This window comes from Homalodisca vitripennis, chromosome 8 (genome assembly GCF_021130785.1).
Source record: "Homalodisca vitripennis isolate AUS2020 chromosome 8, UT_GWSS_2.1, whole genome shotgun sequence".
In the NCBI taxonomy this organism is placed as follows: Eukaryota; Metazoa; Arthropoda; class Insecta; order Hemiptera; family Cicadellidae; genus Homalodisca; species Homalodisca vitripennis.
Window position 1 is genome coordinate 110,479,148 of NC_060214.1, and position 16,647 is coordinate 110,495,794.

Genomic DNA, 16,647 nt, shown 5'->3' on the forward strand with positions numbered 1-16,647 from the left:
AAAGAGGTTTGAAAAGTTAGTTAATGAATCGTATTTTACCAAATCTCCTCTTATTTTGTTTATTTAGATCTTTATCACATAGGAAACAAAATAACCTAAAAAATAACCGCGTATTACTGCTAAATCATTTGGAGAAAACGATTTAAATAGTGCAAATAATAATATATTATTGTTAACATAATTATTCCTCAATAACTACATGACGATTTACTAAACTATTTACAATCGATTGCTTTTTGATCTATTTCCTGCTTAATTTATGAACAAAACACTCCAATAATTAAGAAATTTTATTTCAGTTATGTGGATATGATGAACACAAAAGGCGTCACAAAAATAAAATTTCTTAATTATTGGAGTGTTTTTTTCATAAATTAAGCATTTGATCCCAATAAGAAGAAGCTGTTAGAATGTAAAGATCTATTTGTTACAAAGGCCATTAAAAAGTTTTTAGAATACAATTAGTTTTCTTTTTAAGGAGGTTATCTCTGCGCATGTAGTATTTTAATCAGCTAAACCCATTCGAAAACTTTTTTGGCTTCTCCGAAAAACGAACCTATCACCTCTCGGTTATCTTTACGTTGTAGTGAAGGTTATTTCTGTTATATTTTGAACCAGTATAGAAATAAAAGTAGTCCACTTGACTGTTATGGAAGTAAAGTGTAATTTTTTATGAGAACAAAATCATCTTGTGAAAAATTAAATTACATTCATGATGAAACTGATGGTAACAAACCGTTCTCTTAACCTTTTTGAAGTGACAGGTCCAATGCTCTCATTCATCATAACTGGGACTGTCATCAAGCCTTTGAAAAGACCAGGGTTACCGCCTCCTCTCCCACACCCACCCGTGATTTACCGCAGAGACCGTCTGCGAGAGTGCCGACTCAATGAGGCGATTTGAAGCACTCTGTAGAACACGGAGAGGTATCAGGCGCGAACAAACAGAGGACTATGAGGCGGTGTGAGGGGGAGGGCTAGTTAGCGACATCTGGAGACAGCACATCAAAGCCCCGGGCTAATTGAGAGTCCCCAGCTCATTAAGTCCAAGGCAGCCAAGAAATCGGCGCTAGTGGTGGCAGTAGCGGTTGTTTAAATATAAAGATGAATACATGTCTAGGAACATTCATCGCCGGAATGTGGCGGAGGATAAATCAAGCAGTGAAGAGTGGCCCCGCGTCTGGCAAGGGCTTCAGTTGGCCAGTCACTGCCGTCCCGCTTCTTGAATTTGTCTTCTTAAGTACCTCCGTGTCACCTGCTCCTTTCGTCCAAGACCAATCAGTGATGATTGGGTGAACTTAACTTCCTTCCAGACTATTATTGTATATCAATCCATAGATGCTCTTTTCTCCATGAGTCTTCAATATTTAAGTGTAGCAAATCACGAAAAACTGTCTGAGTTTCTAAAACTGTTCGCGTTTTCCTGACGAAATAAGCTTAATCAAATGTGTGAGTGCCAAAAACCCCAACAAAAGAACATAAAACTTTGATTCATTTGAATTTGCAGCACTGTACTTTTGGAATTCCATAACGTTTTGGATAACTCTTCAACTCAATGAGTGAAATAAAAGCAGACGAACCTTTTTATAGAATCTAAAATTTTCCCTAATTGACTGCAAAGGCTACTTCGATTAGGTGAAATCCTCAAAATATTCTTGGAATTCTGCGACGTTCTCGACTTCACCCCAACACGTTTAATGTGCAAGACTGTATTTTTGTAATTCCATAACGTTTTGGATAACACTTTAGTACAATGAGTGAAATAAAGCAGAAGTACTTTTCAATCTAAAATCTCCCTAATTGACTGCAAAGGCTACTTCGGTTGAGTAAAGTCCTCGAAATATTCTTCGAATTCTGCGACGTTTTCGACTTCATCCCAATACATTTAATTTGCAAGACTATATTTTTGGAATTCCATAACGTTTTGGATAACACTTTAGTACAATGAGTGAAATAAAGCAGAAGTACTTTTCAATCTAAAATCTCCCTAATTGACTGCAAAGGCTACTTCGGTTGAGTAAAGTCCTCGAAATATTCTTCGAATTCTGCGACGTTTTCGACTTCATCCCAATACATTTAATTTGCAAGACTGTATTTTTGGAATTCCATAACGTTTTGGATAACACTTTAGCTCGATGAGTCAAAGAAAAGCAGAAGTACTTTTAAATCTAACATTTCCTCAAATCGGGTGCAAAGGCTAATTTGGTTGGGTGAAACCATCAAAATGTTCTTGGAATTCTGCGACGTTTTCGACTTCACCCCAACACATTCATGGTTTTCTTCTTGCTCTGTGTATAAAACTGCAGCGCAACGGTTTGGTTTAAAGACTATTTATGAAGTTCAAGTCGGGAGATTTAGAGCCTTATTAGAGAGTTGATGAATGGGTCTGCTTCAAACTCATTACTGCGCAGCTACTGTAGAACGCTACTCACGCGCTGCGCCTGCGTAGCCCCCGGGTTCCTGCCACTGCCGGACAGAGCTTGGCGGCAGAATTAAGACCACAAAAGAAATAAACAACGTGTAAAAGACTTTGAAAAGTTGTTAACGATTTGAAATCCCTAGCGCCCGCAGCCACTGGTGTTTCCATTCGGTGAATTGTTCCCATTCCTATCCCACTGTTCGTTGTAGGTGTGTTTGGCCTTTCTCTTTTGCAAATTGCTAGTAGCTTAAATTCACCTAATTATTTTTGCTCTAATTTGTTCATTATATTCAAGATCTGTATTCGTAAATGCAAACTACATATTTTTACAGCACACGTCAAATACTTAGAACTAAATATAACCTAACAAATCTTTAATACAGAAATAGCCACATGCTCTCGTGATCTGGTCGGATACTGATGGTAGTATCCGAAAAAAAGAGCATAGCTACGAGCCCCGCAAGACCCGCCAGAATAAGGATTTTCAACTTACCGAAAAGAGGTTTACGAGACTCGAACCTCCTACGTCCTGAGATGATTCGCAGACCCACTACTGGAGGACAAACAGTATTGAAATTTACCACCCTGGATGGACCCCAGAACATCAACTCGTACCTCAAGATTCGTCTAACTATATTAAATGGAGGTTGAAAATTACAACCGTGAACGAACTTTATATTTTACAATCGCAAGGCAAACAAACGAGATGGTGATTTCTTGGAGTAACGCCAAAGGCAACCCTCATTGATTCTAGTTCACCTTGGTTTACGGTTTGATTCCGTCTTCAGATCTTTCACAGACGATTTAAAGCATCCAGCACCATCCACTTTCTCCTATACGTGAACGGAACATTTAGCAGCTCAGAATGTTAGTGAGCCAGTTACTTCAATGCTGTTTCTGAGAAATTTATACTGACTTCTGTTATTTTTTAACTGAAACATTAAGGAATGATTGCATAATCACGCCATATCAAAGAAAAAACAGTTATTATAAACATGCGAAGGCAAACTGGAAGGAATTGGCGCTGCAAAACTCCTGCTGTCAGGTACTCGATATAATTATGGCTTAATTACGACCAGTTCTGTGATTCGGAGAGTGCATGTTGTGAAGGGAACAGTCGCTCGCCACACGCGTCAAACCACGCAATTTGAGGTTTCCGCCTTCACCGACAGGCCGTGCGCTGTTTGCATGTAGCCCTCAATTACTCAAACTAAACGTTCACTCTACACCTAACCTCAACTCTTGTTGAGTGTACAGACGTGGAGCCACGTTGCCAAGTCGAACAGATCGTATTTTTGTATGCAACCTACACAGTTACTCAAACTAAACGTTCACTCTACACCTAACCTCAACTCTTGTTGAGTGTACAGGACGTGGAGCCACGTTGCCAAGTCGAACAGATCGTATTTTTGTATGCAATCCACACATTACCCAAACTAAACGTTCTCTCTACACCTAACCTCAACTCTTGTTGAGTGTACAGACGTGGAGCCACGTTGCCAATTCCAACAGATCGTATTTTTGTATGCAACCCACGCAATTACTCAAACTAAACGCTCACTCTACACCTAACCTCAACTCTTGTTGAGTGTACAGACGTGGAGCCACGTTGCCAAGTCGAACAGATCGTATTTTTGTATGCAATCCACAATTTCTCAAACTAAACGTTCACTCTACACATAACCTCAACTCTTGTTGAGTGTACAGACGTGGAGCCACGTTGCCAAGTCGAACAGATCGTATTTTTGTATACAACCCACAATTACTCAAACTAAACGCTCACTCTACACCTAACTCAGACGTGGTCTCATGTGCAAACTAAACGCTTGTTGAGTGTACAGACGGAGCCACGTTGCCAAGTCTAACAGATCGTATATGCAACCCACGCAATTACTCAAACTAAACGCTCACTCTACACCTAACCTCAACTCTTGTTGAGTGTACAGACTTGGAGTCACGTTGCCAAGTCGAACAGATCGTATTTTTCAATGTAGCCCACACAATTATACAAACTAAATTCTTCCTCCGTATTTTACCACAACTATGGTCTAGTCTACAAATTTTGCACAGTATTGCCGAACAAACCCTTTTTTGCACGAAGCCCACACATTTACAAAAACTAATCATCGCTGCCGCCACACCTAAACTCAACTTTCGTTGAATATAGGGCACTGACATTGAATGATACTGCCTTATTAGGAGTCAGTGGAGTAATACTGTTATTTGTTTATAGGTGCCTGATCTACAATCTGCGTTAGGAGGCAAAGGCGGCTGTAATGACTCCTGGCCCAGTGAGCAAGAAATCATGGTAAGTTATGAACTCAAATAGCAAGTTTGTTATTGACGATGGAAGGTTTGATATGATAACAGGATTTCGGAGATTTGTTACAAAAGGTATAACACAACGTTTCGAGGATTGGAGTCCAACCTCTTCATCAGGTGGTCGGTTGTGAGGGGGGGCTATTAATATATACAAAAATAAAGAACAGAAAAAAGAAAAGCCTCACGTATGTTATACGCCTTAACCTAACATTACTTACCTTACCACAGTTGTATACCTTTTGTAACATATAACGATGGCAAAGGTCAGAAATCCTGTTATCCTTTCAAATATATATTAATCAGTGAACTTTATAAGTGTTTTGATGGGTATGAGTGAATAAACTCCTTATTAAATTGACGTTCTAAATTAGATTTATCTAAATTCTAAATTAGACAGTTATCTAAATCCATCTGCCTATGTGTTTTATTGTGTGACTTTACGTATCATGTCATTTTTGTAAATTTGAAAGAAATTTACCATACATTTTTTATAGGGTGATGTTTTAAAAGTAAACCATTGACATGATAATAACGTAGTTTTAAATTGTTCTCCAGGGATTTTCCTTCCAACGAGGTTCATGGGGGTGGGGATCCTAACCCCCCCCCCCCATATATAAGAAATATTTCCATTTACCATAATCACAGTGTACTATATGGCAAAGTGGTGACCACCGGGGGCAACGAGATTACATTGGCATGTGGATAAATGAACAATAACAAGTAAGGGTAACCGAGAAGTCATTTTTCGCTGTCGCCCCTGCCCACTTAGGCTCGGGCAGCGATGTTATCCCGCTTACACAGTTCCGTGCCACACGGCAATACCAACTTTACCGACATTAATTTCCCGCTTTATCTCTGACTTATATTGTTCTCCCCTGCTCCCCGTGTTTATTATAATATTAGGTTCCACTTCACTTTATTAGTCCGCTTTGATTATCCCCAGCCATTTAATGGAAGCACTCCAACGATTTGGTGCAGTAAAATATATTCAGTTAGGCCTTAAATTAAATGCTGATATGTCACTGATGTAAGTAAGAATATGTAATTATTGTATACGAATAGTCTTATTTACTTATATCCGCTTCTGTAAACAAAATCAAGACTTAAAATAGCCCAAAAACATAACGAATAAACTACCTAAATGTAAATAATGCAGTGGTAGATGGTTACGCATTTGTGTATGTGTTATTTTTGGATTTCTAACAATGCCATATATAAAAATGAAATTATTCTTTTGGTTGTGAACGCTTTATTGCTTAAAATATCGATAACGGTATAACCTTTTCATTGTTTACCAAATCCCACATCGTTTCTCTCCAAGAACGTAGCCAGCGAGGGGGTCCAAAGGGTCCGTATCCCCCCAAATTTTCAAGGAGCTTTACTCTCTGTCCATTACGTGGAAATATCAGTTGTCTGGACCCCCTCCCCACAAATTATACCCTGGCTACGTTACTGTCTCTCTCATAGTTCTACTCCACTTCAGTTTTTCTTTCTATACTTTAGAGCTACTATATTTTCCTCACTTTTTTGTATACTATCTACCAATAAGTGTCGTTAAAAAATATAACGAAATAGTAAGAAGGCTGTGTCGGGACAGATTACTTATTCATACTGAGCCTGTTATTTTCCTACTTCAAATGTAAGTAAGATATTATTAAAATCGCTGTCTTATTCATCAATTGAGTCATCAAATAATCAATATATTTTTATAAATTGCGTTTTGCCCCAAGAAATGCAATGTAAAAGTTTCATTTGTATAAATCCTTTAAATACTATGTCAATAAAATGCTCCAAAACCATTCATCCAGGCCTTGCTCGAACTGCCTTATTATTGCTCATTACAGCTTCTGTATTTCACTATCGATCATTGAAACGTACAATATTACAACAATTTGTAAGTTTTTTAGGCTGTAATATGATAGGGCACGTTTCTTTTCTCTGATAAATATTCTTTATTGCTTCCTTAAATTCCATTGTTTAATTTAATTACTTTATAGCTTCGAACTTTACTGCCTGTTTCTCGTTACGCAATATACGTGGTTCGAAACCCATTTGAATTGTAACCTGTCACTTTTAGCTTTTTTGTATCGTGTAGTTATTAATAATTTAAATATTTTAATCGGTCTGATAGTATGGAAATTATTTACAGTATATTAATACGTAGAATGGAATTAGTATCAGTAACGTATAACTTATCTCATTATGATGCCTTCTCTGGAACTGAAATCACTTAATGATTTTCACGAATGAACAATTTTACTTCATCGAAACAGTACCTTGAGTAGAGAGTGTATAAACACTCTGATCCCTGCACTGTTCCACAACAAATCATGTTTCTCTGGGAAAGAACATGACTGGGGAAAACATAAATCAGCTGCATTTAGCCAGCGATAGTGTCGGATCATTAGAGTTAGAAATCACATAAATAAGAGCGACACTAATTACCGTAACAGGTACGTAGACGGAGCGGTCAGCTTTATTAACATACAAGAAACATAACTGGTCAAACGAGTGATCGGCTGATATACTGGAGTCACTTCGATACATCGATTATATCGTCGATAAATCACCCGACTTGCTCTTATTGACCATCGATTAATCCGAATTACCAATAATTTACTCCTGGAAGCCTTTGGAGTTGGACTAGATCGATTGTGTGATACATGGGTTAATTTGTGGCAGTGATTTATTCTCGATGACTACTATAGATTGTATTAGATTATAACGGAATTAAAATAATCTTCAGAGCAAGATTTAACTTAGATTGTACTCTTTGCATGTAAAGAAGGCGAGACTAGTGAACTCTAGCGGCGTTGAGCAGAACTAATTCTGAAGTAACATAACCTATAAGCCTACATTACCGCGGTCTTCTTTTAACGAGACGAACTCGCTAGCCTAGAGCTAGTTAATTACTAAACTGCAGTAATATTGCTGAGTTTCGTACCTTCATTTCAACTGTAGTTTTCTCAATTCCCCCCCCCCAACATTTGGGCTGTAATAAAAACAGCAAGTGATTTTTCTAAACAGAAAACTCGACTAGAAGAAATCAAAACCAACACCTTCAACATCCAAGACGATTCATCCATCAGAATAGAAAGGTTAAAAGATTTCTTCTTGAAAATTCTACAAAATAGCTCAAATGGTTGATATCAGATAACAAACACAGCATTAGGAAGGTCTCCTACCATTTAATTTATCCCAATAATGCAATCCACGAAAACTAACTGACACGAAAATGGGTTTACACAGGAATTCACTTCCGCAACAATTCCAAAACTTCATCCGAGATCTCCTTGGTCGAGGATGTAGGAGAAAGAGAAAGCGCTCCAGACTTAATCAGATCGAGTTTGGAGCGATAAAATCTAGGACACACTGGCCACCTCCACTACGGAATGCTAATAATAAATTAATTTGTTTTTTGCGCCCACATGGCTTGGTGTTGAAAGCTTGTATACCCACCTTGGCAAGCGACTGGACGTCCAGCCCCCAGGTTATCCGGGTCCTCATGCATTGTATGATAATGTTATCAGGCATCATACGAATGTCTAAAGACGGATGTGCTTAGTTTGTAATGCTTGTTATCGCTGAATCAGGATATACAGGGTGATCTAAAAATTCACCTGCCCTGATATGTTTTAAATTATAAAAGGAAAAAATGAAAATTCTCCCCCGCCCCCCAAGTATATTTCTATATCAGGAAGCTACCTTTGGGCAATTCAATATGTTTAAAGGGTGTTATAAAAGACTTTTCAAGTGGAAAACCTTCTAAAATTCCATCATACGTATTACGTGTAAAACAGCAAGAATATTTTCAAGAGGCAAATATTTTATTTCTTTTGAGTTTTATCAATATTTACATCAAAAATTTAATTCGACGCACTAAAATAATTAGTTTTATTATTTGTTCCATACCACCTAACCATTCAATAAATGATTAAATAAGTTTTGTGCAATTTGTTGAATTTTTTCAGTTTAAGTTCAATATATTCATGAGCTAACAGATTCAGTTCAGTTCAGTAATCAGTTGATGTGGTAGATTTGGATCTTTTTGAACACTTTTAATTAAAGAGTTCTATAAAGTATTTATCAAGTGAAAAACCTAAAATTCCATTAGACGTTTGAAACACCAAAAATATTTTCAGGGGCCGGATATTTTTATTTCTTTTAGTTTTATAGATACTTAAGATCTAAAATTAATTTCAACGCACTAAAATAATTAGTTTTATTTTTCTGTTCCCTATCACGTATCCGTTTAATAAAATGATTTAATATTTTATGTGCAATTTTTGAATATTTTCTGTTCAATATGTTCTTGAGCTAACAATTCAGTTAACGTGGTAGATTTTGATGTTTTTGAACACTGTTATTTAATGCTTCTCATTTAAAGCATTGGATGTATTTTGTTTCATTAGCATTGTAGTATGAATTAATAGAGGATAAAACTAATACCATTTTGATATATGACGTAAATGCTGTGATTTTCCAACAAGGTCATATTGTGAACAGAACTGACTGCGAGAAAATCTCCGGTCGGACAGACGTAAGGCTCGATTCCACTCCAAGCTGACGGTTACCCAAGGAGGGGCCCGGGGCGCGAGAAACCCAGCCGGGTAATTATTTTTTGACTTTCCAAACCAGCTCAGGATCAAGCAAGCCCCCGGTAGCTGCGCCGCCGCGCCGCGCCCGCTTCTGCAGTGAAGGCCGCCTCAGGAGGTCGGGAAACACACACCCATTGCGGTATTGCAATCTTGAGTCCACAATACGTGATAGTTTGTTTCGTAGAAAATTGCGACACGAGTTGTAGGCCAAGTGACCCGCGGTAACCTATACTCAGTAATAACCAAGGCATTGCAGTAGTGTGAGAAAATATGAGCCTTTTTTGGGAGCAATATCAAAATATCATTCCAGAGACTTTTTGGGGAGCAATATCAAAATATCATTCCAGAGAATTTTTTTGGAGAAATATCAAAATATCACTCCAGAGACTTTTTCGGAGCAATATCAAAATATCATTCCAGAGCCGTTTTTGGGAGCAATATCAAAATATCATTCCAGAGAATTTTTTCGGAGCAATATCAAAATATCATTCCAGAGCCGTTTTTGGGAGCAATATCAAAATATCATTCCAGAGACATTTTTCGGAGCAATATCAAAATATCATTCCAGAGCAGTTTTGGGAGCAATATCAAAATATCATTCCAGAGACATTTTTGGGAGAAATATCAAAATATCATTCCAGAGACGTTTTGGGAGCAATATTAAAATATAATTTCAGAGACCTTTTGGGAGCAATATCAAAATATCATTCCAGAGACTCTCTAACAAAGACATGCATTTTCAGCCTATAACTCCTCATGTATTTGTGGAACTTGTAACAACATAACATGAACTTGTACTTACTATTACGCCAGTATAGTACTTACCAGAGAAATATTGCTTGGCTTTTTGCATTTTTTCGTGAACAAAATTATCTCGTAATATTCTACAATATGTTGTCAAATTCCGATCGGTTTTCTTTGCGCACCTTTCGACTATTTATTTGACACATTGGAGTCAAATGGAGTTTGACAATCACCTGAATTTTAAAAACTTTTCTGTAAAATGCTGCACTATACAGTACTTTTATCCTATTAAAAACACGAACCTAATATTAACAATTTATTAACACGTCTGGGCAGTACAAAAATCATCACAACTTTTCAGGACAAAACTAAATTCATACGATTTTTCATGTATTCCAAATTACACATATTAAATATTTAAAAAATGTTTATTAAATTATTTCAGCAAAAGGTAAGGAGCGAATTATCTAAAAAAAACACCATCATTCTAAAAAAATGGATTGTTGCAAGATATTAATTTAAAACCTGACTAAACGTGTTTCACGTAAAACTTTACCAGATAAACTTTTTTGGGTGAATTAACTCTCCAAAAAGGGGTACCCCTCTCCACGATAGCCACCACACCAACACTCTTTAATAATTTTCGTTTACGCCAGTAAACATATTGCACCGTTTTAAGTTTTCTCGCCACATTCAATGGGCCTCAAATTAAACTCAAAAAAATGAAAGGCAAGTGTTGTAGGTTGAATTCCAAATTTGGAGTTTGAATTACCAAAAGGTTCACCTGAGCTGGGGTAAGCTAGCAATGAACAAAGCCGTTCAAGCGTTTCTGCACAGTAGATGTGAAAAGTAAGGAACAACTGCTTCGTATGCAATTAGTACCTAAACTAAAGGGTTGCGTGGATTTCTTTATTTAGTAAAAGAACGTTTAAAAATATAGACTAAGCAAACAGTAAAATGCATTTGTACGCAATTTACTTGAAAAGTAACGCTAAAAATTACCTAAAATAACGAACAAAGATTTGATTAAAAGTTGTGAACGAGAACTATCATCCAAACCGATTAGTATACCTAATACACCCCCTAATATGCCAACCAATTAGGGGCGTTTTACTGGTTCAATCAAATTTGCAGATTTGCAGAGCACGTGCTAAATTGGTCGTTCAAGCACAATTTACGAGGAAGAACATCGAAAACGGCAGTAAAGACCGAAAACATCCCACAACTCCGACGGATGGCGCTTCATCCGTCAAACAAACCGGTGTCACCGGATTTATTACCGATTGTTTGATGTTGATCCGTTGATTTATCCGCGTCTCTGTTACTAACGGCTCCCATCAAAGTGGGCGTGGCGAGATCGCGACATCAGCTGTTTAAATCACAGCTGGGCGTATTTAAATGTGATTGTTGTCTGCGGTTAATCACCGCCATCTGTGTTTTATACCTTCAGATTGAATTGTAGACCGATATTTCCGTTCCGAGAGCGACTAGTTACTTGCAAGTCTTAGTTATTTCTCGTCTTGTTTATACGTCGTCATGGATTTATAAATCAATGCAGGAAATAAGACACTATACTGTTGCAGATAGAATGTTACATATTATCAAAATAAAATGTCCACAGAAATTACCCCTTAATGCTAATATATGGAGGTTACTAAAATTTTGGACGGAAATCATTCCGTCTACTGTCATCTTGTTTTGGTTGAAGCTTGCTGTAAATGATGCATGATGCGAATGAAGACTACTTTTATGTATTGAAGATGGAGCTTGTATTGGCTACTGTTAACATATTTACATTTAAAACACATAAAGCAATACTTAAAACTTTTATTTTTGTGAGGCATTTCGATATCAAGTCTATCCTCGTCAGACATATCACAAAGGTGTTTTGTGATCTTCGTCAGACCTTTTGTGACTTGTCTGACTGACGAACATCGCCTTGCTATCGAAAGACCTCAAAAAAAATAAAAGTTTTAAGTAGGTATTGGTTTATTTGTTTTAAATGTAATTTAAGTTAACTAGTATTACGGTTATTTGCCATTGTTTTGCGTTACAACAGATTGCCTACATGACTTTTCCAGAACTGATAACTTGCCTAGAAACGAGATTTGATAGTTATATTTAATCCACAATAATAAAAGGAGAAACAATTTTAGTATGTGCTCTTTTTCAATTTTCTATCAATTGCCACATCAGTCTAAGTAGTGAAAAAATGTGTAACAGCAAATAAATATCAGGAGGGAAGACAGAACCTTGCGGTACCACCGAAATTCCCGCGGATCTCGAGTAGCCAGTGACAAAAACTGTTACAATAGTGCATCTGACAATAGGCTGATGGATGTAGTATCTGCTCCCACGAGCACCTCCTCCCCCTAGCCACCCCCTCATGCCCCCCGGGGCCCACACCTTGTCAAAGGCCCTAATGTTCCGACAAGAATGCAAACTGCGGGTGCCGACGCTTAACTGGACGAATGGCGTATAAAAATACTAACAGGGTCGTTCCGGATTCCCACTTTTTACAAAGGCCATAGATAACCCCGGGTCAAAAACGGAGCTTGACGTTTATTTTCGTTTTTGGCGAGTCCGTTTGAGCTCGGCGTAGTTTCTAGCGGATTATATCGGCTATAATGACACATTAAAGCGGAATGACTTTGCTAACTGTAGTTTTAAAAGTTTATTAGGCAGTCGGACAAGGGACGACTTCATCGGGATGGATCTTAAAATACATTCGCATCACCAGACTGTTATTTTGAGTACACTGGTGAATTTAGAAACCACCACGTTAAAAATATTTACGGCGATTCTTATGACCTCATCACAGATCTGTATTCCCAGTAGCTTAACGATGTCTTCAAATTTGACTTGAATGATTACGCAATCATTGTAGGAAAATGGGCGATTTTTATATTAAATTAATATTCCATATATCGTGGGTGAGCATTTTCATGAAATGTGGTTTAATATTCAGGGAGGTATTCATTTCAATGATTTCATCACTATTTAAATGCTCTTTTTTAAGATGACTGCTATCTTTTTCAACCCCATTTTCAGAAAATATCGATTTTCATGAGGATAAAAACTAGTACACACTAAAGAAAAGTTTCTCAGATGGTACGAGTATTAACCATTTACACCCACTTTCCGAGTCTTAAAAAGTTCAAATATCCAAGCCGTCTCCAACATTGTTCCAATTGCATTTTACCCAAAATTAACTTTTATTAGTTTGCACCATAGGAATTTTTTGTTCTAATAAGTCATGAATAGTGAAAATACATAAAATAAAATTGTGGGAGCCCTTTATGCCATAATAAAATACTATTTACCGCGATTTGTTAGGATCTCTAAAGAATAATGAAAATTATAATGTTTCAAGGGATGCGATTTAACACATTTTTAGACAATGGGCTCTAATAATTTGAGAAACACAATAAAAAAACGTTGGCATGTGTGTTTAAGAAACTTTTGATTCTTGGAAAAATATAGTTTTTGGGATAAAAGAGTTAACAAATTAGAAAACAGGTATGGGATTATCCATAAATCAAACAGAGAAATAATCCAAAGTTTTTGCACAAAAAAAGATTCTCCCCCCCCCTCCGATGTACTAAAACTGGACAACGTATGGTAATGTTTTAATTCATGGCAGTCATACTATACATTGGTCATTTTATCAGTATATAGAGTGTAAATATATGTTGTACAGTTGTTGCCAATATGTATCGATATGTTTGAACAGAACTACATCGTTAATAATAAACACAGAATAATATACAAAGTACACTTTTTCCAGCAATTCTTCATCTGTTTTCCCTTTACTTTTAGCTTATCGAAATATGAAAAGATACACTGGTCTTATAACATTTTGAATCCCAAGACAGTTTTTAACAGTTGTGCTCAAGCAGTAAGGGAATTAAAGGGTCGAATTCCATCGTCTTCATATCACTAGAAGTTTTGTGATACTTTAACTACTGAAATGGTAATCCAAGCCTTGAAAAACGGAGACAATGCATTTAAAGTTACAGAATAAAATTCTAGAAGCTCTGATCGCATGTCTGAGAGAGCTATTAAATACTATAAACTCATTTGTATAGATGTATCTCTATAGAAAAGATCCAAGCCCGGTTGATAGATTGCAAGCCCGTTATCTTTTTAGCGATAAGACGTTTGACTCTGATAGTTTTACTGATAACGCTCTAAAACTGATTATTAGTAGTTGTTAGTAATTATCTACCCTTAAGTAAGATTTGAGGGTACCCAATGTAAATTGACTGGATAGAAGAAAAATTAATTGAATTTGTAATGTACAATCTTAATTTGTAATGTACAATGATTACGATTACTATAAATTCATTTGTATAAATGTATATCTATAGAAAAAAGTCCAAGCCTGAGCGATAGATTGCAAGCCCGTTATCTTTTTAGCGATAAGACTTTGGACTCTGATAACTTTACTGATAACGCCCTAAAACTGATTATTAGTAGTGGTTAGTAATCTAGAATAGTGTCATAAACTTTTTAAGAATTGAGGGCACCCAATGGAAATTGACTGGATAAAAATAAACATGAAATGAATCTGTAATGTACAATCTCAATTTGTAATGTGCAATGAATACTCATTTGTATAGATGTATTTCTATAGAAAAAAGTCCAAGACCGAGTAATAGATTGCAAACCCGTTATCTTTTTAGCGATAAGATAAGATAAGAAATTGAGGTTACTCAATGAACATTGACTGGATAAAAGAAAAACAAAATGAATTTGTAATGTGCAATGAATACTCATTTGTATAGATGTATTTCTATAGAAAAAAGATCCAAGCCGACTGATAGATTGCAAGCCCGTTATCTTTTTAGCGATAAGATAAGATAAGAATTGAGGTTACTCAATGAACATTGACTGGATAAAAAAGAAAAACAAAATGAATTTGTAATGTACAATCTCAATTTGTAATGTGCAATGAATACTCATTTGTATAGATGTATTTCTATAGAAAAAGATCCAAGCCGACTGATAGATTGCAAGCCCGTTATCTTTTTAGCGATAAGATAAGATAAGAATTGAGGTTACTCAATGAACATTGACTGGATAAAAGAAAAACAAAATGAATTTGTAATGTACAATCTCAATTTGTAATGTGCAATGAATACTCATTTGTATAGATGTATTTCTATAGAAAAAAGTCCAAGTCCGAGTGATAGATTGCAAAACCCGTTATCTTTTTAGCGGTAAGATAAGATAAGAATTGAGGTTACTTAATGAAACATTGACTGGATAAAAGAAAAACAAAATGAATCTGTAATGTACAATCTCAATTTGTAATGTGCAATGAATACTCATTTGTATAGATGTATTTCTATAGAAAAAAGTCCAAGTCCGAGTGATAGATTGCAAACCCGTTATCTTTTTAGCGATAAGATAAGATAAGAATTGAGGTTACTCAATGAACATTGACTGGATAAAAGAAAAAATGAAATGAATCTGTAATGTACAATCTCAATTTATAATGTGCAATGAATACTATTAACTCATTTATATAGATGTATTTCTATAGAAAAAAGTCCAAGTCCGAGTGATAGATTGCAAGCCCGTTATCTTTTTAGCGATAAGACTAAGATAAGATAAGATAAGAATTGAGGTTACTCAATGAAGATTAACTGGATAAAAGAAAAATGAAATGAATTTGTAATGTACAATCTCTTCCTAAGCGCAGCCATATTGTGCATCATCCAGCGGTAATCGATGTGAGCAAAGTCGGGTCGGGGAAAAAGAACGAGTTGAAATTAAAATTCACTCGGGACATGCATCGTGTACGTGAACAGCCTCACAATCGAGCAGGTCGTGTGAAACGGTGTGATAAATAAGAATTCGATTAATTAAAGTGAACGGCGGAGAAGAACGGCTCCAGACAGCGTCTGGGAACAATTAAAAATTCTATTCCCATTTCGATAAATTAAGATGGCGGTCGGCCATATTATTAATACGGTTAGCACTGTATTAGTGGTCCTTTTGGCTGAGGAGCGGGCCACGCCCCCTCACCGGTTGTCTGTTTGTTTGTCTGATTGTTTGTTCGGTCCCGCACCTTTGTCTACGTCCTGTGCTAACTGGCGACCGTTTGTTATGCGGTAATTTCGGAGCGATTTCGTAACACGCGAGTCTTTTGTGGGTTTCTATTCGGTAACTGTGGTAGGATCACTGCTTACAGAACAGTTGTAGGTTGGAAAGATCCAAATTCGAGGGATTTCAGTGGAGTTTTACAAAGATGAGACGAACCTACTGAGGTTTCTCCACATCATATCGAAAATATCATAACGTAGTTCGAAAAATTGGAAAAATTTTCCTTTGTTGAAGATTTGGTTTATAATCTCAATTATTTACAATACAGGGGGAAATTTTACATTGAAGAAAATGATGTGTTTACACGAAAAGTGAGTGTTTAAACAATTATTTTTCATCCACGTATTAAGTTAGTACCTTTTTCTGCCTTCTTGGGAGTTATCCTAAGAGCCTGTTGTTGTAATATATGAAGTGTCCCTTATAAGAACAATGATAAAGTTTATGTATTTTTTG

At 36.4% G+C, this 16,647-nt stretch overlaps 1 protein-coding gene across 3 annotated transcripts in view; it reads left to right on the plus strand.

Moving 5' to 3' along the window:
* Positions 1-16,647, plus strand: part of LOC124367886 (transcription factor Sp9) — a 237,837-nt gene that overhangs the window by 201,092 nt on the left and 20,098 nt on the right. For all 3 annotated transcript variants that reach the window (XM_046825074.1, XM_046825075.1, XM_046825073.1), the window contains one exon: positions 4,653-4,727. In XM_046825074.1, coding sequence (XP_046681030.1) covers positions 4,653-4,727 — 75 coding nt within the window. The remainder of the gene's footprint in view (positions 1-4,652; positions 4,728-16,647) is intronic.